This window comes from Phyllobates terribilis, unplaced genomic scaffold, assembly GCF_046119375.1.
Source record: "Phyllobates terribilis strain yellow unplaced genomic scaffold, ASM4611937v1 Scaffold_7__3_contigs__length_470593459, whole genome shotgun sequence".
Lineage (NCBI taxonomy): Eukaryota > Metazoa > Chordata > Amphibia > Anura > Dendrobatidae > Phyllobates > Phyllobates terribilis.
Genome location: NW_027362767.1, coordinates 361454716 through 361480788, shown reverse-complemented (window position 1 = coordinate 361480788; position 26073 = coordinate 361454716). Strand labels below are relative to the sequence as shown.

The 26073-nt window shown below is 42.4% G+C and overlaps 2 protein-coding genes across 2 annotated transcripts in view; one reads left to right on the top strand and one right to left on the bottom strand.

Moving 5' to 3' along the window:
- HS6ST2 (heparan sulfate 6-O-sulfotransferase 2) overlaps positions 1-26073 on the bottom strand; it is a 469232-nt gene that overhangs the window by 13513 nt on the left and 429646 nt on the right. The window lies entirely within an intron of this gene.
- The window catches only part of LOC141153361 (uncharacterized), a 99898-nt gene continuing 80285 nt past the window's right edge, over positions 6461-26073 (top strand). The window contains exons 1-4 of the mRNA XM_073638069.1: positions 6461-6936; positions 7053-7267; positions 7669-9311; positions 11415-11556. Coding sequence (XP_073494170.1) covers positions 7072-7267; positions 7669-9311; positions 11415-11556 — 1981 coding nt within the window. The 5' untranslated portion in view covers positions 6461-6936; positions 7053-7071. The remainder of the gene's footprint in view (positions 6937-7052; positions 7268-7668; positions 9312-11414; positions 11557-26073) is intronic.

The following is a 26073-nucleotide window of genomic DNA, read 5'->3' as shown; positions in this document are numbered from 1 at the left end:
GAAAGTCTATGCTCCGCTCTATGCGCACTCAGGCAGGATATGTGCACACCTCTCTCCTGTTCTGCGCACTTCTCAGGGGTCTTTTGAGTGATCGGGGAGGATCTTTGGACCCAGACCCCCACCAATCTGCAGACAATTAAAGGGACAAAAAATATAAAAAATGTTGTTGCAAATGATCAGTTACTCTTTAAAAAAAGTAACTTATCCAACAAAAATCAAGCTTTCAAATGATGACATTGAAGCAAAAATAATGAATGGCTTTTGAAATCTAAAATGAAAAACATTTCTGTAAGATTCAGCGCAAAACGAGGTTATGTTCTTTTGAACGTCAGATGCTAATAGCAGCCATATAGAAAGCCCTATCACCACAAATTATAATGTTAGTGGTCTCCGTGTCCCCATTGACTATTATCACTAAGAATCATCATTTTTTCTTTTCTTTCTGCTGTTGGTTAACAATATCTCTGTCTCTATGGCTTCGACTGTTGAAATCCATAAAAACAAGAAGACGTTTATTGAAAAGGACTGGAAAGAATATACCAGCTTCCTAAAATAAAAATGACTTCAGTTACCAATATAGGAACAGGGTGACATGATCCCTTCAGTAATCGATCTTCTGTAAAGCAGCATTGAGTGCTTTGGAATATAGATATTTAAACCTGAAATAGCAATTTGGATTAGAAATGCTCTCAGTGAAGAAGAAGCACACAGGCCTCGCAGAATATTTACTTACAACCTCATAGAATATAACTATCAGTTGCATTTCAGGAATCAATAAGGGGAGTTTCTGTGCAGAGCGAAGCATCACTTACTGCACTCCGATAAATGAAAAGTCACACTAAACACATGATTCTCCACGAGCAGCAGTAATAGTAATGTCAAATATTTAACAGGTGTCCATATGTACTGCACTGCCTGCTGGGACAAATCTCTCACATTGAAATCACAGAAAATTTCTCAAATTCAAATAATGCAAAAATTGGCCTTTAAAAGGCAAGTGTCACGCAAGTTGTGGGAAAGACTTAGTGCAACACAAAGGGAAGAGGGAAAGGGAGCCCAGACTCTAGGGAAAGGGGGGGAAGTGGAGACCTCCTAGGTTGATCTAGCATCAACCAGTCTCCCCTAACGTCCCAGTATTGGCTTTTCACCAATCGCCGCACGCATACCTATCCCTGTCTTTCCCTGGCGTTTGGCTCAGGTTAGGGAACGGAGGAGATGAGCACCACTAAACACTATAGACAACAAGGAAGGACAAACAGGGGGACATAGCTTAACTTTAGACGGCTGCAGACAAATGAGCATGCGTCCTCAAGCTCCAGAGAGGAGAAAGTACTGCTCTTGCTAAAGCCTTCACAGGTAGTAATGAATATCACCGGCACCTCCCTCTAGAACACACCAGGAATTTATACACCCAGGCCAGGGAGTTAATTAGCCAGAGGGAAGTAGCCGCTGGGTCTTAGAGACAGTCAGCCTCTAAGAAGATGTCTGTAATGCCAAACGTAGAGATCTCCTGCAACCAACTGCAGGGCGACTTCTGTCACTTCTGACACACCCGTGACAGAAAGTTTCAACTATAAGCAACCTGTCATTCAAGTCATACTGCCCAAACCAAGGCGATCATAAATCAGATTATGGCTGTACAATAGCAGCAAGGTATGTTTTCTCTGAAATGTTCCAGCCAGCGAAAACAGTTTGAACATCCGAATGAGGACCATAGATAGAGACAAGACCAATGGCCCACTCTAGGTGACTGACAGGTGTTTTCCATAGAAAGCAGAGAAGCTGGCCGGGGACGGCGCCAGGCTAGTCTCATCTCTGCCTCTGGTCACAGTTCGACTCTTCAAAACTTTTTTCTCTGAAACAGTGGTATGTATCATTGAAAAACATACCTGGTCTTACAACCAGGAACCTCACTTATCAAGAATCTGAAATGTGGACTACAATATGTCAGCATTCTTTTAAAGTTTAGGTACACTTCAAATAACTGGATGTAAATTGTAAAGAGGTGAAGATTCTTGGTACATAGAGAGATCAAAAAGACAAGGAAATCCAGCATAGAAAAAAATTCATAAAAGTTTTAATTTTAATGGCAAATGTTAAAATCTTGAACATTGAGAGACAAAGGATAAATATAAGAGCCGGTCAGGCTAATAGAGAGATCAAGGTTGATGCCACCAATTGAGCAAAACACTGTGTGCGGGCTTTTATTATATTTTTAGCTGGGAAATTTCCACAATTATGTATGAACCCACAAAATTCATTAATGTGATGAAGATTGTGCATACAGTAATTACATATTATTTCTCATGCTATACATAATGGCGTATGATGACTAAAGTTGTAGCCTTCATAATGAAGACAGAAAGTGATCAAGCCAAGAATAAACCTTTGTCAAAGAACCTGCAGCTTCATCCCCCTCCTCCCTCTCTTTCCTATTCTCAATTTTCAATTTTACACTAAATTGGTTATTTTTCTGTTACAGAGGAGGTTTGTGAATATTACAGAGAGGCTGAGGGCAGGAAAAAGCGAGATATGTGCTATTACTGGAAGGTCCAAAAAGATTAATACTTTCCCCTAATAAGATATAACACAAAAGTTTCATACATGCAAATCAAATATCTTATTAAGGGAGGAAGAAGACTGGAACTCTAGTGCCACCAACTGAATGTAGCAATCCTAAAAGTCAATAATGACCCTTTAACGAGCTTTATCACATGACTTAGGATAAGAAGCCAAACCAGAAACTCCAGACACGTTTCACGGTTTTTGCCCTCATCAGCGCATTGCTCATGATAGGTTTTACTAGACTTCCAGTCTTTTTCCTCTCTGAAAGAGCTATTTTTATATTTAAATAACCAGAGTAGAATTACATGACCTATAAGTCTCCCTACGCCAACTTAGCACTCTACACATTGAGAAACTATGCCCCCTAAAGATTTGGAGGTCCAATAAAGAATGAATACAGGGACGGCACGTCTGCCATTCCTATACTCTCAGGAGTCACTGAGGTGGATAGGTGATAACATTAATGTCGGGAATGACCCTTTAATATACCGAGGAAATGTAATCTTTCTTCTTCTTAGGTTCCACACCTCCTCACATTGGAAAGAAATATTAGACCAGTACATGGTAGCAACCAACTTCAGCCATTACTACATTCATCTTATTCATAATTCAAGTACGTTTCTTTTGTCTTTCACAATGTTGCCATCGCATGAAATTAATTACGATGCTATTGTTATTGCTTGAGGATATATAATGGGTCAGAAAAGGAAAAAAAACACATTAATGGCGCTGATCACGGCATTGTTAATGGAAGTCGCCTTCCTACATTACTTTGTCAAGGAAAATATTCCACGTCCTTGACCTCGGCTTTCCCATTCTTTTAATTGATTTTGCTTTGCTTGTTTGTATTGCCTGATTAGCATTTATTAAGCTACCTGCTCGCTATTATTAGAGATTTGTGAAAAGCAATTTGTGCCCTTCTTGCAACATAACGGAAGTGATAGGGGTATTTGCTTGTTTCTTGCGCTTCTGTCTACATGTAGGTTTTTTTTTTATGCCTCAATTTTCAGGTTGTAGATGTGTTAATTACCCACAGCCATCTACTTGTAAACTGCTGACGCTTTTCTAGCGAGGATTATAATCATTCAGCTGAAAAGAACTAATGACTTCTAGGTTAATAATTACTTACTTGATGCCATTTATTCCACCGAATGGCAGATAAATCAATCAGGTACCGGTGCTGAAGATTAATATGCAAGCACATTGTGGTCACAGGACCAGTGACATTAAGACTTATAATGTTATATGATAGTGACATTGACGTATGAAATAAGCGGTAAACGGTTTACGTCCCACATTATTTGGCAAGCATAATAGTAGACACAGGAACAGAATAATAGTCATGTTATTAATGTAAGCAATAGGTTACAATCAGAATATACTATGGATATGTATTAATTGTGGAACAAAAAAGAAAATTAGACCTCCTTCTACTGGAGTTATCCTCGCCGTGGGGGTCCGGCGGCTGCTCAGTGTGAGCGCAGCACTGAAGGTCACAGGTTTAATCTACTTGTATAGTATGTTTTATTTATTCGCTTGCCTGAATGGGCGATGGACTGAGCTCACAACAGCTATTCTGACAACCACTAATGACCTTACAAACAGAAATGACCAACGAGCAATGGAGAACCATCAGCACTGACAGCACTGAACCACCTGTGGTGCTACTACTATTCCAGATAAGAGGTTGGAGGTTAAAAGGATTGGCACTATTGTTAAGGAACTATGGTTGAAACTGTTATGGGGCATTAGGCTTGGCATTGATAAAGGGGTTGTCCACTTCTCTGACAGCCCCTCTCAATCCTCATGTTTCCACCTTGTAAAATAACACTTATAATCACCTCCAGTGCAGGAGTCGTTCCAGCAGTGTTGGCTCTCCCAGGGTTTGAGTGACATTTTTGTGTCATGCGATCTCTGCGGCCAGTCAGTGTTGGCTTCACTCTCCCCGCCTTTGGACAAATCACATACACCTGGAGGAAGTGAGAGCTCATTTTCTCCTTATTTTACAAGAATGCATACCTGAATTGAATATATTTTTAACGAGAGCAATTTTTTTATTAGTAGTAATGATACTAATACTATTATTAGTACTTTTATTCAATGTTAAAAAAAAAAAAAAAAACAGCGCTTCATGAATTTCACTTAAATATATTTATTATAGACTCATTTAAAGGGAAGCTATTATCAGAAAATGATCCACTGGTTAAATCAGGTTTTTGAGTTAAATGTATATTTTTTTGGTCATTTATTTATATACAGTACAGACCAAAAGTTTGGACACACCTTCTCATTTAAAGATTTTTCTGTATTTTCATAACTATGAAAATTGTACATTCACTCTGAAGGCATCAAAACTATGAATTAACACATGTGGAATTATATACATAACAAAAAAGTGTGAAACAACTGAAAATATGTCTTATATTCTAGGTTCTTCAAAGTAGCCACCTTTTGCTTTGATGACTGCTTTGCACACTCTTGGCATTCTCTTGATGAGCTTCAAGAGGTAGTCACCGGAAATGGTCTTCCAACAATCTTAAAGGAGTTCCCAGAGATGCTTAGCACTTGTTGGCCCTTTTGCCTTCACTCTGCGGTCCAGCTCACCCCAAACCATCTCGATTGGGTTCAGGTCTGGTGACTGTGGAGGCCAGGTCATCTGGCGTAGCACCCCATCACTCTCCTTCTTCGTCAAATAGCCCTTACACAGCCTGGAGGTGTGTTTGGGGTCATTGTCCTGTTGAAAAATAAATGATGGTCCAACTAAACGCAAACCGGATGGAATAGCATGCCGCTGCAAGATGCTGTGGTAGCCATGCTGGTTCAGTATGCCTTCAATTTTGAATAAATCCCCAACAGTGTCACCAGCAAAGCACCACCACACCATCACACCTCCTCCTCCATGCTTCACGGTGGGAACCAGGCATGTAGAGTCCATCCGTTCACCTTTTCTGCGTCGCACAAAGACACGGTGATTGGAACCAAAGATCTCAAATTTGGACTCATCAGACCAAAGCACAGATTTCCACTGGTCTAATGTCCATTCCTTGTGTTCTTTAGCCCAAACAAGTCTCTTCTGCTTGTTGCCTGTCCTTAGCAGTGGTTTCCTAGCAGCTATTTTACCATGAAGGCCTGCTGCACAAAGTCTCCTCTTAACAGTTGTTGAAGAGATGTGTCTGCTGCTAGAACTCTGTGTGGCATTGACCTGGTCTCTAATCTGAGCTGCTGTTAACCTGTGATTTCTGAGGTTGGTGACTCGGATAAAGTTATCCTCAGAAGCAGAGGTGACTCTTGGTCTTCCTTTCCTGGGGCGATCCTCATGTGAGCCAGTTTCTTTGTAGCGCTTGATGGTTTTTGCAACTGCACTTGGGGACACTTTCAAAGTTTTCCCAATTTTTCGGACTGACTGACCTTCATTTCTTAAAGTAATGATGGCCACTCGTTTTTCTTTACTTAGCTGCTTTTTTCTTGCCATAATACAAATTCTAACAGTCCAGTTAGTAGGACAATGAGCTGTGTATCCACCAGACTTCTGCACAACACAACTGATGGTCCCAACCCCATTTATAAGGCAAGAAATCCCACTTATTAAACCTGACAGGGCACACCTGTGAAGTGAAAACCATTTCGGGTGACTACCTCTTGAAGCTCATCAAGAGAATGCCAAGAGTGTGCAAAGCAGTCATCAAAGCAAAAGGTGGCTACTTTGAAGAACCTAGAATATAAGACATATTTTCAGTTGTTTCACACTTTTTTGTTAAGTATATAATTCCACATGTGTTAATTCATAGTTTTGATGCCTTCAGTGTGAATGTACAATTTTAACACTAGAACTACTGATGGAGTCATTTTGACTCCTTTCGTTTTTTATTTCTCTTCTGTGACTACATTTTTCAGAATTCCGGCTTGAAACTCGGTGACTTTTCCTCAAATATGATGTGAAAAAAGATTTTGTGAGAATAAATAATTTTGGTGAAAAATTTGCGTGTTTTTTTCAAAATTTACCAAGAACTACTGAAGGGAGTCATTTTGACTCCCTACTATATTTTGAGGTCCTTTTGTCACTAAATGTTGCTATAAAGTTTTGTGCATAATTTTTTCACTCTGTCTTATTTACCCTGATGTTCATATAGATGTAGTTCAATTTACATGTCAACTTTTCACATTTTCCTTGTGTTTTACCTGCTTGTATTACTGTGTAATGCTGAACAAAATAGCTTGTTTACTCTAGGCTCTTATCTTATGCTAATGAAGGGTGGTGTTTTTCTAAGGTCCTAGCAGGAGACAGTATTCTGGATAGTAACTTTACTTTCAGTTCAGCTGAAGAGACAAAGAGAACAGACGCAGACATACGAGCTCTGAAGACTCATACAGGTATGAATTGTTATGAAATAGTTTAGCTGTCTGTCAACTGATTCAGCCCACCTACTTTTGAAGGTGGCAGAACAGTTATTATTTCTTTTAGTTTTCATTTCATTTCTATTTTTCAGCAGGGAACTATATAGAATTATGGAATTTGTGAGGAATATGGAGAGAAGACGTTTGATAAAGCCTCAGGATATTCTGGCTACTTTGCAATCCATACCGGAGGATGAATCGGAATCCGAATTGCAGGAACATGTATTTGATTCTGACAGTGATGAAGATTTCATTCCTCAGAACATATCAAGTGAATCTGAAGACTCAGAAGGAACAAATCCAGAAGGTAAGTAGTTATGTGTATTTATTTGTTCTTCCACACACTGAGTTAGGGCCTATGCACACTAGCAGAATTCTGGCTGAATAGCCATCTGGATATTCTTGCCGCAATACAGGCCGTACCTGCCCGCTCATGCCTGAAGCTCCGCTCCGAACCCCGGGCTGGAGCCGCTGTCAGGGACAGAGCAGCGCTTGCTTACGCGCGAGCACGGCTCCGTCCCAGACAGCGGCTCCAGCCCGGGGTTCGGAGCGGAGCTTCAGGTATGAAACTCCGCTCTGTACCTGAGCGGGCAGGTACGGGCCGGATTGTGGTGAGAATATCCGGTCGGATATTCCGCTGCTAATCCAGCCAGTGTGCACGGACCCTTACAAAACAAAAATTCTAAATATTCATCAACTTTTTTACAGATATTCCAAGCACATCAACTGGGGATCGGGCTCATGCAGTTATGTTGCCTCGTGACCATCCTCCTGGTCGTGGACAGAAAAAATCAGCAAAACGTCCCAGAAATGAAAGAACAACAGATAACGATGGCGGCGAAGGTAATGCAACAACAAACACCAGAGAAGGCGAATCTGAAGGAATACTAGTTTCAGCGGATGGTATTCAATGGAAACCTGTTGAAATTGGAGAACACTTGCCTGGTAGGCGTGACAGCCAAAATATTCTTCGAGAAGCACCTGGCCCTACACGATACGCCAGAAGAAATATCATTATCGATAGTCCTTTGAGCGCATGGCGTTTATTTTTTGATTCATATATATTGACACATATAAAGAACTGTACGCTTGCAGAAGCATGCAGGAACAATAATTTACAGTTTACTCTATCTGATGAGGAGCTAGATGCATTCATTGCGATATTCTATGCTCGTGGAATATCTGGCACGAACCGTCACTCGATTAGCAGTATTTGGTGTAATGACTGGGGAATACCGTTTTGCAAAGCGACAATGTTTAGGGACCGCTTTGTTGAAATTATGAGGTTTCTCAGATTTGATGAGAAATCTACTCGATCGGAGAGACTGCAAACGGACAAGTTTGCTCTATTTTCTATTGTGTGGGACAGGTTTATTGAAAATTGTATTGCGTGTTACAAACCTGGCCCATACATAACGGTGGATGAGCAACTTTTCCCAAGCAAAACTAGGTGTCCATTCACGCAGTACATGCCTTCCAAACCAGATAAATATGGCCACAAATATTGGCTAGCTGTTGATAAGAGGAGCAAATATCTGGCAAATGGCTTCCCTTATCTAGGCAAAGATGACACACGCCGTGCTGAGGACCGTTTAGCTGACCATGTGGTAATGAAGTTATTGGACCCGTTTTTGAAAAAAGGTCGCAATGTTACAACCGATAATTATTTTACTTCAGTAAAATTAGCTAAACAGCTAAAAAGCAAAGGAACAACCATTGTGGGAACACTGAACAAGATAAGGCGAGAAGTGCCTAAAGAAATAAAATCCATGAAAGAGGAATTGTACAACACTAAAGTGTTTAGAAATGAAGACAATTTTACACTTACAGTATATCAAGGAAAGCCCAACAAAAATGTTGTCATTTTGAGTTCCGTCCATCCAGATGTTGTTGTTGCGTCTGATTCCGCTAAAAAAACTCCAGAAACGGTAAAGTTTTACAATGAAACAAAATATGGAGTAGATGTAGTGGATCAGATGGCACGAAAATATACCACACGAACATGCACAAGGGGATGGCCTGTTCATGCATTTGAAAATGCCTTAGACTTTGCGGGTATAAATGCATGGATAATATTCAAGGAGATTACCCACCAAAAAATGTCACGCAAGGCATTTTTGCAAACGCTTGTGAGAGAGTTGAGTGGTCCTTATGTCACAGATAGGGAAAAGGGTTCCACGTCCCAAGTTTCTACATGCTCAGAAGTGATGGTTCAAACAAAATTTTGCCAGATCAAAGAAAAGTGCAAGAAAAATAGATCTGTCGGAAATTGTAAGACTTGTGGTAAGTCTTTGTGTGGGCAATGTACTGCCATAAATCAAAGGCAATGCCTAAAATGCGAAACACCAAATGTTTAGAAGGTGAATTCTGCGCCATATTTTCATTTTTATGCTCCTCCACCTACATTTTCTCTGCTTTTTGTTCTTCAGTTGTTGTTTATATGTGTGCACTTGAATAAAAAAAAATGTTTGAAAAACGTCTATTATAATTATTGTTATTTTCTGTAGAAAAATAAGAAAAGCAGAAAAAAAACAATCAAAAGCATTACTGTTGGATCTCACAATAATACATTACAAAAAATATAATTATTAATAAATAACCACAAATGAAACTCTAAAAATAAACGAAAACAAGCAAGGAGTAAAAATGACTCCTTTCAGTAGTTCTAGGCGGGGTCACGAGTCCAGTAGTCCTAGTGTTAATAGTCATGAAAATACATAAAAATCTTTAAATGAGAAGGTGTGTCCAAACTTTTGGGCTGTACTGTATATGTTTCAATCTATGAAAAATAAAATATGGTAATTTTGCAATTTTCACACTGACCACTGGGGCTTTTTAGATAGAAACTCCCAATTGTGTCAAGAAACAACACATGTACATAGCCCCGATGGTCAGACCCTGACCTAATTTTTTGTATTAAAGCATCTAATGGTGATGTGAGGGGGAGGAGTAGGGGCAGCTGTGACATCATCGATTGTGATTGGTGGATCCTGTGTTACCAGCACTATACTCCTGATAAAAAAAAAACTGTTGTAAACTCTTCCTGAAAGGACAGGAACTTAGAGTGTAAAAAAAGCTCCAGTGGCCAGTGTGAAAATTGCAAGATTACTAATTTTATTTTTTAATAAAGATCACGATATGAAAAAAAAGAACATTGCCATTTTTTTGTCTAAAATATATATAACACAAAATCCTGATTTAAACAGTCATTTTCTGATTAAAACTTCCCTTTACAATACTGCTGTATATTAACAGATGTGTAGATGTAAAAAAATATCTACCATTTACTGTATTAGAATACAAATATACAACACAATAGACTTTTAAAAGCTCCCTTCTTTATCAGTATCCCTATAACGAGCCACGTATGTTCTAAATATGTAATGTACATAAAAGTAGAAATACACATAAATTGCTTGTGGCGGCATGTTTCCAATGTCTCTGTATTTGTGTGGGACCTGCAATTAATGTAATTAAAGAAGCAATATATTCTATTATTTTTTCTACTCAGATCAGTTAACTTGGATGTTTATCCTTTACCTTTTTAATCACTTGATATACAATATTAGTAAAATGTAATAAATAGATTTTCATCACAGCCTCAAGGATTTAAGGGTATAACAATGTCAGCTTAAAGTGGGCTTCCACAGTCAGATTTAGGAGGGTATATAACCCCTATAATGGATTCTGGATTTTAGAGCAGGATCTCTTAGGTTGCATCTGCAGAGAAGCTGCTGACTAGTAGGGCGAGGTGAGGAAAAAAACATTAAGCAAGCTGAGGCAGGACAAGAAACAAGTCAGGGACAAGGACCAAGCTAGATCCAAATGTGTAGTCAGAGGTGTCTGGCTCAGAGTCCAGTGGGGTAAGCAGAAATAAAGGTACAGAGGAGTCAGTCCACAGGTCAAACCAGAGAGGGCATTCAGAAGAATCAGAAGAATGGTCAGAATAACAATACAAAAGTGGACCAGGTCAGGTAACAGGGCTCAGGAGATAGAGCGCTAGGAGAGCTATATGGCCACCAAACCTGAGAATTGATAGGTCCGCTAACCAGTTTCTGTGATTGTCTGGATAGCCAGATAACATGATTGGCCCCTAGAAAATTGTAATCGTTCTGTCTGTGGGGCTCTTGCACCTCCCAACGACTATCAGCAAGAGACAGAGTAGATCATAACTTGGGACGGGGTCAGGTAGGTTCTTGACACAGAGCATTAGATTCTGCTGTTCTGGGGGTATAAACTATATTTTAGGAGGCAGGGCATACATCATAATATTTTTTATCTAAAAGTATAACAATGATGTGGACATTGGTGAAGATTTTCGACAAATAGAAAACAATGCTGAGACACTGGCGCAAACATATGGAAGAGCTGTCATCGGGAGACGGTCTAAAGCCGGCCAAACGCATTAGATAGCTGTCGAATGAATAATGCTTTGCACTCTCTCCTATACACAGGAAAACAATGCAAGCATTCTCTACGAGAAAGCTGCCCACAGACATCTCTGCCGGAGTCTGGTCTCAGTGATCAGCAGTCCGAAATCAGACATGCACAATTGGCACATAACCCAAAGATCAATGGTTGAACCTGTCGATATTGGTGGGTTCGGCTGACATTAGTCTAATGGGTATGGGGTCCCTTAAATAGGTAGGTGCCACTTTTTTCACTTATAACATGTGATGAAAAACTTCAGGAAAGCATTATGCAAGTTTTAGTTATTGCTTTCAGATTCCCATAGCCAATGTTTAGTTATTTCATGAAATCTTGTCTATTATGACACAATGACACTTTTGTTATTTTCTGCAAGGTATCTATCAAATTCCAGCCTAACCATACTCCGCTGCCTCCATAATCCTGACTCCTGGCTGTCTTCACCATTATAGAGCCAAACAACCTTTAACACAATTGATCTTAGCATTCATAGACATTAGAAAGACGACAAAACTGAATGCTGCATTATTATTTATAAAGAAAGCCAACAAGTAGCCCACAAGTGATATTTATGGACTACGGGTTACAAGAGACATCTGAGCAGAAAGAAACATGATCTGACCAGGACGTGCCCTTTACCCTCCTACCCATTACTAAATGTCAAACAGGAGTCTTTGCTTTTAGCCAAAATTTATGGCGTTCTCAATAAAAATGATCTCAGTGTCAGACACCAAATGTTATGCAGACGATAGAGCAGGTGGAATATGGCTTTTAACGTGATTGCAAGGAGACTTGTGGTGTAGAGATAAGAAATCATTTTCTGTGCAGACTGATCTCTATGGCCACTATAAAACCTTGTCAATAACCATGGAGCACTTCAATTCTATTCTGATTGTTTTTTGTATCTGTTGAACCAAGATGTAAAGTTTTTTTTAATGTATTTATGTCAATAATTGAAAAGTTCTACAATTTGCTAATTCAATTGGTCTTATGTATGTTCTCACCATTTACTTGCCAAATCCTGCACTCAGATGAGAAATTACAATGAGATTGTATCCAGTGTAGACAAAGGGGGCAATCCATCAAAGCTTTATTGCCAGATTTCTGCTGAAAAAAAACTGTGAAAAGATGCAGGTTGTGCAAAAAAATGCAACTTCTGGTGTTTTCACGCCATTTTCACCCCAGCTGCAACAAAGATGGCACAGCTGGATGACGATGGTTTGCTCCACCATAACTCCTACTCCAACAGAGGCTTTTAATGAATCAGTAGTGTCCTCTCCAAGAAAATCACCAGTCTCAATGAATTGTCCCCAATGTTCTTTATGTTCCAGACTGATGCATTACAGCAAATTAATAGGCCGGTTTCACATATCCAACATTGGTGGTTCAAATATAGACCCCAATGTCTGGACCACCCATTGGTCTCCTGACCCAATCGCAACTTACTGAGAGGCGTATATGAGGCTATTTTGAGTCAGGAGGCCAGTAGCCGGTCTGAACATTGTGGTTCGTAATTAGACCATGAATGTTGGAAGTGTGAAATTGGCCTTAGCACACGTTCAGAAGAGCGCATAAATGGGTCTGTATGCTATCTGAGTGCTCCACAGACCACGCATGGCTGAATGACCAATTTTATATGCAGATCGGTGGTCTAAAAACCCACAGCATGCACTACTTTGGTCCATTTTACAGACTCTTATAATGCATTCAATATAAAGGCAGCTCCGACACCATGGAGCTGTACATGGAGCCTTGAGATATGTGCAGCTGCTCCTGATGGTGTAGCTTACAGTGCATTTCCGAGGCTATACACAATTGTACCCGTGTCTCGGCTGGACATGGGTACAATCATGCTAGTTTGCATAATTTAGACACAAAAGGGCACTTACTATTCAAAAGGAGACAAAATTCTTACCCCGATGCCGAGTACCAATAGAGATTGTGACTTGGACAATTTTTCTGCCTCTCTCCAAAAAGGGTGAGGTTTAATGGAAAAGGAGGGGGTGTCTTTACATGCGTCAAAATGCACCATTTTGTAAAAAAAAGTGGCCTACGGTAAGTCAAATAGGTGGTGGAAAGTTAAACGAGACGGCCTTAAAATGCGGCAAATTCATCATCTAGCATGAACCCTTGTAATGAATTTGGTGCATTCAGTCTAATTCCAAGTTGTCAAAATTCAAAGTATAATTAATAAATCTGCTCTAAAATATATAGAAAACTTTTAATTTATGATTTTCGTCGCCACAAAATAGGTAATTAATGTATGATCACTGTGGTGCCCCATTAATCCTGAGAACGGGGAGGGGGGGTTCAAAGTCCCCTGTGTGAATGGAGAGGTGTCAGTTAAGCTCAACCACAGCTCAATTCACTTTGATAGGCATATCAGAACTGCTGTTTTAGTCAGTCCTATAGGGATGAATGGAGCAGTGGTTGAGCATTCAAAAAATTGGCACAGTGAACAGTGAGGGTCCCAGACATCATATATTTTTCACTAGTTAGGAGCAAGTCCGCCAAAATTTGAATTCTCTTGTTCACTCCAATTTGCCTAGGAAATTCGATTTGCATCAAAGTTATTCGATGTGAAGCCAATGTGCCTTATTATGCTCCAGAACCCCAAGTATAATAAACGTAGGGTGAAAAAAATGAAAGAAATAACATCACCACTTCGCCGCCCACCTGTCCCGCTGCCATAGCCCCCTGTCTGGTTCTCTGGGCAGCTCCCTCCGGACTCTACTTTACTTGCCCATCACAAGCAGCGTTCTCTTCCACCAACCTTCTGGCACAGAGTAGGCCTCTGATGTCCCGACTAGTGATGAGCGAACCTGAACTGTAAAGTCCGGGGTTTGTACCAGATACCTAGTGTCTCCGAATACGGACTTTACCCGGAAGTCCGTATTGGAGTTTGGATGCAGAGAAAAACACTTTTGCAGCCCCCTAGCCCTTACTGCAATCATTTTACAGCACCAAAGTTAGAGTCCCCATTGACTTCAATGTGGTTCGGGTTCAAGTTTGGGTAGGGCTCTGGTACCTGAACCGAACTTTGGACTAAAGATCGCTTGAACCCAACAAACTCAAACATCCACGGATCCGCTCTTCCCAAGTCACGATACAGATCATGGTGTCACCACGTCCAGACGTGACAATTTTACAATTTCCTGACGTGCACCACCCAACTAGGCCTCAGGATTTTGTGGAGAAACAGGACATTGCATGACAAGGAAAAGAAGCCAGAAAAGGCTGCGCAGAGCACTGGAAAGGGGGCTGAAATGGCAAAACAGAAGAGCGGTGAGATGTGCGTAATTTTTTTCTTTCCACCCCGGCCGGCCATCATTTTGTTGAATTCTCATGAATCAAATCACAAAAAAATATATATTCAGAATACAAAAAAAATTGTTAAATTCAAGCTGAGTTCCATTCGCTTCGAACAGATCCGCTCATCTCTATTTATTACTTATTCCGTTGATAAATGCTGTTTATTGGAAAGCCCCTGAACTGTTTTTTTATGATTTAACTTAATTTGAGTAAAACAGGGACGTCCCATTAAGCCTTTTCCTCTCAAAGACAAGTATAGTCTGTTGATATAAATATATGCAATTTCCACAAAGAGCATTAGAATCCGCATATATATATAGATATGCTAATGCACTTTAAGAACTGTCCTTGTTTCCTCCTAAGAAATGATAGATTTTATATGTAAATTATTCTTGCAATCCAAGAAATTATTCGGCTTTCAAATAGGAACATATTTCCTAGTTCAGATACTATAATTACAGGTTTTCTCCCCTTTTCAGTATGAATCTATTTCTGATATATAATATAAAATACAATGAAGTCAGTATAGACGACACTTCCACCAAGAACACAAACAAGCTCACAGGAATCCCTAATTTCTTTCCCATAGTTGTAGTTAGGATTGATTTTACCCCCGGGCAAAGAGTTAGTTTGCTGCCCAAGTCTTATACTGAATCAACCATGGCCAATCTTTTTACATTCTTAGAGCTAATGGTTCTCATTAAAGGGAATCTGTCACTAGATTTTTGCTGTCCCATCTAAAAGCAGCATGATGTAGAGGCAGAGACCCTGATTCCAGTGATGTGTCATTTACTAGGCTGCTTGCTGCAGTTTTGATAAAATCCCTGTTTTCTCTGCTGCAGGTCTGCCAGTTCTCTGAATGCTGAGCTGTGTATAACCCCGCCCACATCACTGATTGGCAGCTTAATGTGTACACTGTGCATTGTCAGCAAGCTGCCAACCAGTGGTAAGGGGCGGGGTTACACAGATTAGCTGGACTGTCTGGCAAGGAACACCTAGTCCTGCAGTGATAATCTCCTGCTAATAAAACACTGATTGTATTGAAACTACAATACACAGCCTAACAAGTGACACATTACAGGAATCAAGGTCTCTGCCCCTACAGTATGCTGATCTCAGATGAAATAGCAAAAAGCTGCTGACATATTCCATTTAAGGGGATTGTCGCATGAACACATCCCTAATGGGTATTGATAGTTCTTAAAGGGCTACTCTCTAGTTAGTTTGGAAGTTAGCCCCTATCAATGGGATAGGGGATAACTTCCCGATCGCTGGTGGTCTAACCTTTGGGACACCCACCCATCTCAAGAACCAGAGCTCTTAAGAGCCTCATGTGAATGGACCTAAGGTCGATCATGTACACTGTTGCCCTATTTATTCTTAATGGAATTGCTGGAGATAAAATGAATGTAGCGGCAGTGCACATGATCGACCAATGGTCCATTCACACCCCGCTCTTCAAAGCCCTGGTTCTCAGGATCTGTGGTGGAAGGGGGGCGCAGCAGTAGCCTCCCAGCAATCGGGATGTTTTCTCCTATCCTAATGATAGGAGACAAATTTCAAACTTGAAAATCGCCCTTTAAGACTTCTCTGCCTTGATGATATCCTTAAAGGGATCCTGTCATATAAAAAATGCTATTAACCTGCAGATATGGGGTCAATCTGGAGGTAAATAGCATTCTGTAGCTGCCCAGTGCTGGCACTGAGAGCCCCACTGCCAGAAAGAAATTAACTTTATTCCTCCCAGCAGCCTCAGGCTTTCAGTCATAGAGGTGGGCCGGCGCTTCAGTCACTGCTCATTGTATAATGAACAGCAGCTGTAACCGAACCCCCGGCAACGACTGACAGCCGACTCAGCATTAGCACCCCTATGGCTGGGAGCCCGAGGCTGCCGGGAGGAATAAAGTTCATTTTCTCCCGGCAGTGGGGCTCTCAGTGCGAGCGCCGGACAGCTTCAGAATGCTATTAACCCCATATCTGCATCGTAATAGCATTTTTTACATTACAGGTTCCCTTTAAGGGATGTTGATGAGATAATCCCTTTAAAGAAAACCTTCTAAATTTGAGAATACCCCTTTAATGCTCTTGATACTGATGTAGAGGGTATGGGTTTATTGTTTTCATAGAAAATTGATACTTATACAGTGAGGGTAGACACTACACATCGCAAAAAATTAGATCCTACAAAGCTATGACATGTCTGCTGAAAACTGAAAAAGTCATTTATTTCAGCACATCCATTAGGAAGAATATACTTCACCTCTTCAAGCCCATTACATATAATCTGCTTCGCAGAGTTTCCAGTAGTTCATTAAATGCCACAGAAAGGATACTACATAGGGAGCCATGCCAAATCCCCCCCGCTGCATGGTCAAGGCCAACAAAACCGTACATTCTAAGGTCAAAACACCAATCAATATAGAGTTAATGTAAAAAGGGAAACAAACCCTTTGCCAAAATCAATACCGCATATATTTTATCACAGGCTGCCGGAGTATTTAAACTTTTTCACTGCTGATGATAAAGGAAATCGGATAAATGGAGTTCAGAGCTGCTCTGCCCACTCAGGACTGGAATCAGTCAAAGAACTCACAGACGGGAATTAACTGCAGCAATATCCTTCATTGAGATTCATCTGCTCAGAAGTACGAGGTCCATGATGAAACGGAAAATACATTCATGTGGTCTAGAATGCCAGATTGTATTATTTGGGGGAATATATATTATAGTACTGAAAGTTAGGCCATCTCTTATAGTGCTCCCTGGGCAATGTTAAGCACTATGTGAACACTAAATGCAAAGTCGTGGGCGGCCTGTATTAAGCACTCGGCCAGGTACCGTATGTTTGGCTCTGAAACGCTGTGGTGTTTCCGAGAAATACATACTTTAAAAGCCGCCATGGACCGAGACCGCACTATAAACTAATCGGACAGGTGGGTCTCCGGCGGCCTCTCCCCGCCCGCTGGCCAGGATTGCCTATAAGCCCACGTAAGAGAAGGAGGTAGGGAAGAGGGGGAAGGTTAGGCCACGGCCCCACTATCAGTATTCGGTCAGTATTTTTTCTCAGGAGTGGGAGCCAAAACCAGGAGTGGGTGATAAATGCAGAAATGATGCACTTGTTTCTATTATACCTTTTCTCTGATTATAATCAGAGAAAAGGTATAATAGAAACAAGTCACCAATTCTGCATTTATCACCCACTCCTGGTTTTCGCTCCCACTCCTGAGAAAAAAATACTGACCAAATACTGATAGCGGGGCCACTGGTTTCTAAATGCTGTAATTAGAAACGAGTGGGTGCCATACCTGCTGGTGACTGCAGCTGACAGACAGAAAAACGACAGTAGTTTCCGGCACAACCGACTGGATAAAATATGAAAATTTATTGAATCAAGTTAAAAGTCTTTTAAAAGTTAAAATTCTCAACACAGCTGTTAATGCTTTTAACTTTTAATGGACTTTTAACTTGATTCAATAAACTTACATTTTTTATCCAGTCGGTTGTGCCGGAATCTACCGTCGTTTTTCTCTCTATAAGCACACGTAGTCAAAGAGCTGTCAATCCAGGGCAAGGAGAAGCCACAGAGAAACCGCCTGTCCGACTAGTCTACAGCGAGGTCTCGGTCCCCGGCAGCTTTTAGGGTATGTTTTTCTCTGACACCGCAGCATTTCACAATCAAACATACCCGGCTGAGCTCGTACGGCCACTGCCTGATACATACGGCGCATGGATTGGGCAGCATGTTTCAGTTTTCCAGCTCATTTTAAGTATTATCTAATTTGTATATGATTAAATCCTAAAAATATTAAATCCTAAAAATATTTAACGTTCCATTCAATTCAGTGATTCCCGAAGGAAGAACACCAAAAGGCTTTCAAGGACAAAGTTGGGTGTTAGTCGTCATTTTTTCCTTTTATTTTTAAATTATTTTTATTTGACTTTTTAAAAGGATCAAAAATAAAGCAATGGAAGATTTTTATATTTAATTCTATCCAAGTAGATTATACTTTCATTGCATTTCCTTCCAAAACTTATATAACCATTTTGTAGCAAAAGTTGAGTGCTAGCTTAAGTAGGTTGCTGCCTTAGGAAACAACCGAGAGTATAATTCTGGGCCCAAGGTTATTACTGAATATCATTATCTTTCAATTCTTAATGTAAGAGTAACTGAAATATCCATTCAATATGATATTTGTAAAGTATATACTGCTTATCCATAACGTTATTAATTGAATTAATTTAAGGGGAACTTCTCCTGCTGATAATGGTACTTGATTTGCAGGCAGGATGTTTTGAGCAGGATCAGTTGATCAGGATGATAAACTTTTTTTATTGGAACAGATTCAGTAAACTTGCATTTTATTCATTGATTTCCCTGGGGTTTATATGCATGTGAGTCCAGTGGGCGGTACTATTCATTGACTGACAGTCGTCTCTGTATGACTGTGAATGCAGAGAGAGCTGTCAATCACTATTGGGATCAACTACTGAACTCATCTTCAAACACCAGGGATTTCAACGAATAAAATATAAATTTTACATAATCTTTTCCAATAAAACTATATATCATTCTGCTCAGCTTCTCTTCCTCTAAACCATACTGTCCAAAGTACTGCCCCTGATCCGGCTTCGTATTTTGAACCTGAGCTGCCCGCCCCGATCTCGGACTTTCTGACCACATCTCTGTCTTCACCATCTCTACCTTGTGTTCTTCTGCAGTTCCGGGGACTGCCCTAGAGTGGCACCTAGTGACTACCCTAACGGCCCAAGCCTATCCTCACCATCGGAGGGACTAGTGAAGATCAGGTAGTCACTTAGTTACACCCCTCTAGGGTAAGCCCGGCCAGTAGCACAGTGGGTCCACACCCATTGCAGTCACACCATATATAGTGCCAAATCTACTTGGCATGTGCAAGTAATGAAAAGCGCAGTCCTATGAATATGCCATAAATGTATGAGATGAGACAACTCCTTTAAAAGGAATCATTCAATAATGTTTTGCTATGCAATCTGAGAACTCTATGAGTTAGGGGCTGAGACACAGATTTCAGTGATGTGTCACTTATTAGGCTGTGTGCTTTTGTTTCACTACAAACAATGTTTTATCAGCAGGAGATTGTCACTGCCAGACTAGCGGCCCATGTGCCTCCTGTTCCAACAACGCCCCCACCACTGATTTGCAGCTGTCAATATACAATGTACACAGAAAACTGCTAATCAGTGGTGTGGGTGGGGTTAGCTTTCTGAGCTCTGCTACATCTAAAAACTCTGATTGTATCACAACTACTTAACCCAGTAAACTAAGTGAGACATCTCTGAAATCAGGATCTCTTTCCCTACATTATGCAGCTCTCAGATGAGGGCGCAAAAATCTGGTGGCAGATTCCCTTTAAACATACACATTATAAAGAAACACAGTGTTGCCTTTGTCATTGTTATTTTTTATATTCTTTGAACCCATATTGCTGAGGTTCCATCTACTTGATCATTTGCCAAAACTTGTCTGTTAATCTAGCAAAAAAAGCAAATACAAGCCTAAAGGCAAAGTTTGTCAATTTATCTGGCACAAAGAAATGTACTAATGGTGTAAACTTACAGGTTTTGCTAAGTGTTAATTAAATACGAAATATATTTTTAAATCTTTCCCAAACTGTTGAAACTTGATTACTGGATAAATGCTTCTTTCTTCACTCCTCTCCATCCCTCCTCCTGCCTCATGCCCTGATTATGCTCTCTCAAGTCAATGGAAAAGTCCATAAACAGAAGAAAAGGGAAAAACATTTATAGCTTTGCTACGAAATCAGATTACACCTGCAACCTGTAGAAGTGTAAAGAAGGGGGAAGGAGGTGAAGGAAGGAGCAGCTGTAGAGACAGGGGAGCCGGATCACATATTTTCTCTGGATGCAATGTATCAGCAGCATCAGCAGGTCCACAGAAAGTTGAAGCATAATTCAGCAGTACTGAGCAGTTTTGCGATAAATCCAGCACTGGAGTGAGAGAGAACACTTCCAAGAACATGCAGCAGTGTCTTGTGTGTCTCTCTGCCTCTCTTTCTCTCCCTGTAGCTACTCCTCCCTCTTCCTGCCTTTTTTGTAAACTTCTATGAGAAGCCTGATCCATCAGTGAGGCCAAAAATCTGTCTTCGCCGAGGCTCCTGTGTACAGAAATCACAAATGAATTAGTAGCAAGAGTCAGGGAATAGGATGAGTGGTGAAAGACGCAATTTTTTGCAAAGTTTGTTATTATTTTCCCTTTTACTATTGAATTGTTGAAAAGTTCAGCAACTTTCTGATACGCTTTTTATTTCATAGGCATGACTTCTCTTTTGCTTGCTGTCAATGAATGATAATATCCTTATTCACAAACAAGGGGCTGAAAATCGTTAGTCTTAAAAAATATGTTGAGAATGAGGAAAACGTGTCTGTACGCTTTTTATTGGTATGACCATGCTGCATCATTTATGCATTAAGGCTTGATATTGATGGAGTTAGTCTAGGACCAAGAGTTAGCTTATAAATTTCTACATCTGTACAATTGTATCCACGCTAGATAATTCTCTGACTTGAACTACAGAATAATATGCAAAACTGATAGTACACAGAACGTTCTTACTCACGGATCAACTGCTTGGATCCATATTCTCACCCATTATAAGTTAATGGGTGTTTTTAAAAAACATCATCTATGGGTTGCCATCCATACATCATGCATTTTTCTCTGATATATTACAATTTAAAGATAGGAAACTGGATTTGTCCTTTATTTTTTTTAATTATTCATGTAAAAATGGATGTCATACGGACTTAAAAAACTGACACACAGATAATATCACAACGATGTTGGGACTACCGGCGCTAACCAGGTCCCTAGAACTAGGGGCACCCTAGTCTATCCCCGTTCCCCGGATTACTCCTGAAGGTGGAGACACCAGGTTCACGTTCCTTGCTATGCTCCTATATCAACCCTTATCAGTCCCCTCCCTCACCCAGGGTAGTGTTATGCTGAAGTCTATAGGAACACACTAACCAGACAAACAAGGGAAGACAGAGAGGGATAAATGAAAATACCAACCATACAAAATTCACACAGCAAACAACAGAGTGGGACAAAGGGGAGTTTCAGGAAAGAGAAACCAAATAGGAGATGATGAGGATGTACACGCAGACAAAACTCCAAGCAACAATCTCCTGTATAATTTCCAAATGCCAACTTCAACCAAGAACTACATCTCCAACTCCAGAACCAGGCAGTAATAACTAATACTGGCAAACCCTAAGTGCCAGAGGTGAGCATATATATGGGAGAGGGGAGTGGCCAACACTGAACAGCTGAGACAATCCAGGTAGGAAAGCTCAAGGAGCTTCAACTGAGCAGACTAACCGTTGTACTGCTAGTAAGTAAAAAAACTGCACTGTTTAATAAGATGGTGACATACTTCTAACCAGTGCAGGAGTTCGTGAAACCAGACACCGCGGTCTTCCGGCCCCTCTCTGTCAGAGTATCCATGTGACAGATAGCATATGGATATATAGTGATTTTAGACGTAAAATGGATGATTTTACATGCGTTTGTGTGAACCCAGCTATAAGCTGCCTCTAGAGGAGCTTGACAGCAGCTTTCTCATAGAAAACACAGGAAAGCTTGTCCGCGCAGACTGTCCCTGTGTGTAGATAGCTGTCATCCAAAAGATAGTTTGGCCAGCCGCTATCTAATGTGTATGGAGGGGTGGGGGTTAAGTGTAACAAAAAAAAATACTATATACACCACGGCTGGAGCTTCCATGGCTTCATTGCCTGATCCCCTGCTGGTCTCTGCTGCGTCATCCCTGACATCTCATCCCAAGTGTCGTAGCCACTCACAGGTGGGGGATTTTTAATTTTTTAATTTTACACATTCCATTGATTTCCTCAGATTAGTGATTATCTGCACTATTTGTTGTGGATTTACAACAGCAGATTTCTCTGTGAATATTTGCAGATTTGTTATCAAAATCTACTGTATGTGGATGAATCTTTAGGCTAAATTCACACGTGTATTTGGGTAGGATAAGCCACATGAATTTGCGTGAAGTAAATCTACAGAATAATACAATACCAGCTAAGTAGACGAGATTTCATTAAATTTCATCTACGCGTTGCGGGTATTTTCTGTTCGTAAATTGACCTGCGTTGCGGATCTCTAAATCGAAAGTATGTGAATCCTTTTTTGTGGATTTGATGTGGATTTCACCCTTTGCAATGGAATGAGTGAGATCTGCAACAAATCTGCAGGAAAATCAACACAGAGATGTTCTGCAGTTACGCTGCGGAATAATCTGCACAAATTATGCAATGTGTGAATTTAGATAAGTGTATTTTTGATTTGCGTGCTGGCCGTGTGCCTATTCACGTGGTTAATTTCGGGAAAAAATATGGCAATTTGCAGTATTTTGGACTATTTTACAGACTAGAATAATGTATGCAATAGAAGGCAGCACTGGCCCCCTGCCAACAATGGAAATTAGAACACAATACAGCTGTCTGAACCCAACCTAAAAATGCAGTAAATCTCCCATACATAGTGGATAGCTGTTGCTCGAATGATCATTCTGACGCGCCCCCTGGGACATATTCCTTTTTGAGGGGAATACCCGGCACCGGATCAGATGGGGGGTTGTAGTCTCCGAGCGGCTGTGACCCGGCCCCGTGCCCAGGGCGTCAAGCTCAGTGTTATGTGGCAGTCCTACAGATGTTGTTAAGAGTTCTTTTGTGTCGACTACGCCACCCGTTGTGATGCGGTCACTGTGGCCGCCGCTGCAGCAGGGTCCGCTGAGGCTGATGGTGGGTGCGCAGCTTGGTGGGATAACCCCCAACGGGAGGGGTATAGCCTCAGGGGGGACAGGTGCAGAGGATAGGGGTTGTGGTGGTGCAGTGCAGACGGCAATGAAGACAGAGTCGGGTAGTGCAGTTAAGGGTGTTTACTTACTGCAGATGTTGTACTGGTCACTCCAGCTGCTAGTGACCACCCGAGCCGTGCTGCGTCCACCAGGTCCTGGATCCAGCCAACCCCCAAACAAGTCCGGAGCGTGGCCCTGAGCTCTCCTTCTGTCCCGTTCTCTGGCCGTCCCCACCAGTGATCCACCTAGGTCCAGCTCCCTCGGGCCTTCTGTTGGGACACCCTTGGCCTTGGGTTCCCTGACCCTTCATGTGGTGTGCCTTCGGGGTGGATGTGATGGGTGACCGTGACAAACGCTGCCCACGGTCTCCGGTCTCTGGCTGGGGTGTGTTTTCTGCCCCCACCAGCTTGGGTTCCGGTACCCTGTGCCGACTCCTCACCCGGTGCTTTAATTTGGGTTCTTGGGTCCTCTCTGTTTTCCCCTCTGGGTACTCCTTCTTTGCTCCTCTCTCACTCAGGGTCTCTCTCTTGCTGCAGGCTGACTTCCTCTCTGCTTGCTGTCTGCTCCTCTGCAGCTGTCTTGCTGTCTGCTCCTCTGCAGCTGTCTTGTGCTCTGCATCTGACTTGTTCTCTGCATCTGACCCTGATCTTAGTTGGTGCCCACCTTATATACACCCTCTATGTGTGAGCTCAGGTGACCAGCACCCAATGAGCTCCTATCTTTACCCAGGCTGCTCCCCCTATCTGCCCCTACACTACATGGGATGTACCACCCCCTCCCACTCCAGCCAGGAACAGACTCGGTCGTACCTGCACATTTCTAAGTGGGAGTACCGTCGGCCTGTTCCTCGGAAATGGGATGTGTGTAGTGCATGCAGCCTACCGAGCTCAGTTCCACACTCCATCCTTACCCGCGAGTGGAATATCACACCTCTGGGTTGAGGTGCAATACCCCTGTAGCAGCCGAATCCTCAGGGTGCTACATTCCCCCCTGGTAAATCACAGCACGTCCTCGGGCTGTAAGACATAAGACACCAAACATACATTTTTTTTTTTTTTCATAAACATAAACATATAAAACATCATATAAAACTTTTCATATAAACATTCTCGTAGTCGTTTCTTGTTTCAGGTTCCTCCTCCGGACACTGTGCAACGTGTGTCCGGGAAAAGTACGACAGTCTCTTAGAAAAACTGGTTTTCCTATAAAACCGGTAGGGGGCGCTTTAGGAAGCGCAACTATATACAGGGGAAGTTGGCCGCTCTCAGTCCTCGGCCAGGTAGAGGGAAGGGAATGGCTGCTCACAGTCCTCAGCCTGTGGGATTAAGGGGTTAACGGGTAAACAGTTCACACTTGCTGGTCCCAACGGGGACTATATATATATGTATCAACAGTTTCTTTGGTACCCGGTCGGGTAACTATTTACATCACTTGCTCTGCCGCACTCAACGGCGTCTTCCTCCTGCTCTTTGAACTTCAGACCCGTCCGGGTCCTCTTGCTCCTCCTCCTCGCACCGCAACTCCTCCTCCGTCAGGCGGTGTACGTGGAGGGCGTAAGGCCCTTTGGCACACTTGTGCCGGGTGAAGGTGACCTCGTCTCCGATGTAGAGGTCACGACCTCTGTGCCCCTCCGGCAGATGGGACTCCACGTCTCTGCGCGTGACAAAGACGTCGCCGAGGGTGTTGTTGTCTCTGATAAAGCCCCACCCGTGCTGCTGGTTAAACTTGATTACAGTCCCGGTGGTACGGGGACTGTGCGCTGCACGGGGGTCCCTCCTGGTCCGGCTCTTTTGCTCGGCGCTCCTTATTTGGGCCTGTTGTTCCCGGACCCGCCTCTCTCTCCGCTCCCTCGCGAACTCTTCGAGCTGCTGTCGGCAACACTCAGCGCGCTCTGCTGCAGCTGCCCTAGTTTCCTGAGTGAACCCCATTAGATCTTCTCCGGTGGGGTCCCACTCAAACTGTGCTTCCGCTAGCGGGGGCGAGATCCGTGCCACGGGCTTCGGAGCCGGAATCAGGGGTTCATCCAGGGGTCTTAGTTTCTGCTGCCGTTCCAGCTCATGGTATCCTTCGGGCCAGATGAAGGGCCGCCCGTCCGGCCATGTGAGCTGGCTGAACAAGTCCTTCCCCAGGTGTGGCACCCTTGGTTTTACGGGCGCGGGCGCGGTGGTGGTGGCGCCCGGGTTGCCCAGGCCTTGCGGCCAGGCCTGGGGCACCTGGAAGGTGAAGGGCACCGTTAGGACGGCGGCACCCTGGGCTACCTGGCCTTGCGGCCAGGCCGGAGGCTCCGCGGAGGTAGGGGGCGCTGTTGGTGATGCGGCGCCCGGGGGTACTAGGCCTTGCGACCAGGCTGGTGGTATTTCCTGCTTTGTCACGCTCCGGGTCGAGGCGCGTGACGTCACAGGGGTCGCTGCGGCGGCTTCCGGTCGGGGCCTAGTCCATAGCGGTGACATGGCGGCTACGGGCACAGCAGGGGGACTTTCGGGCTCTGCGACGGGGA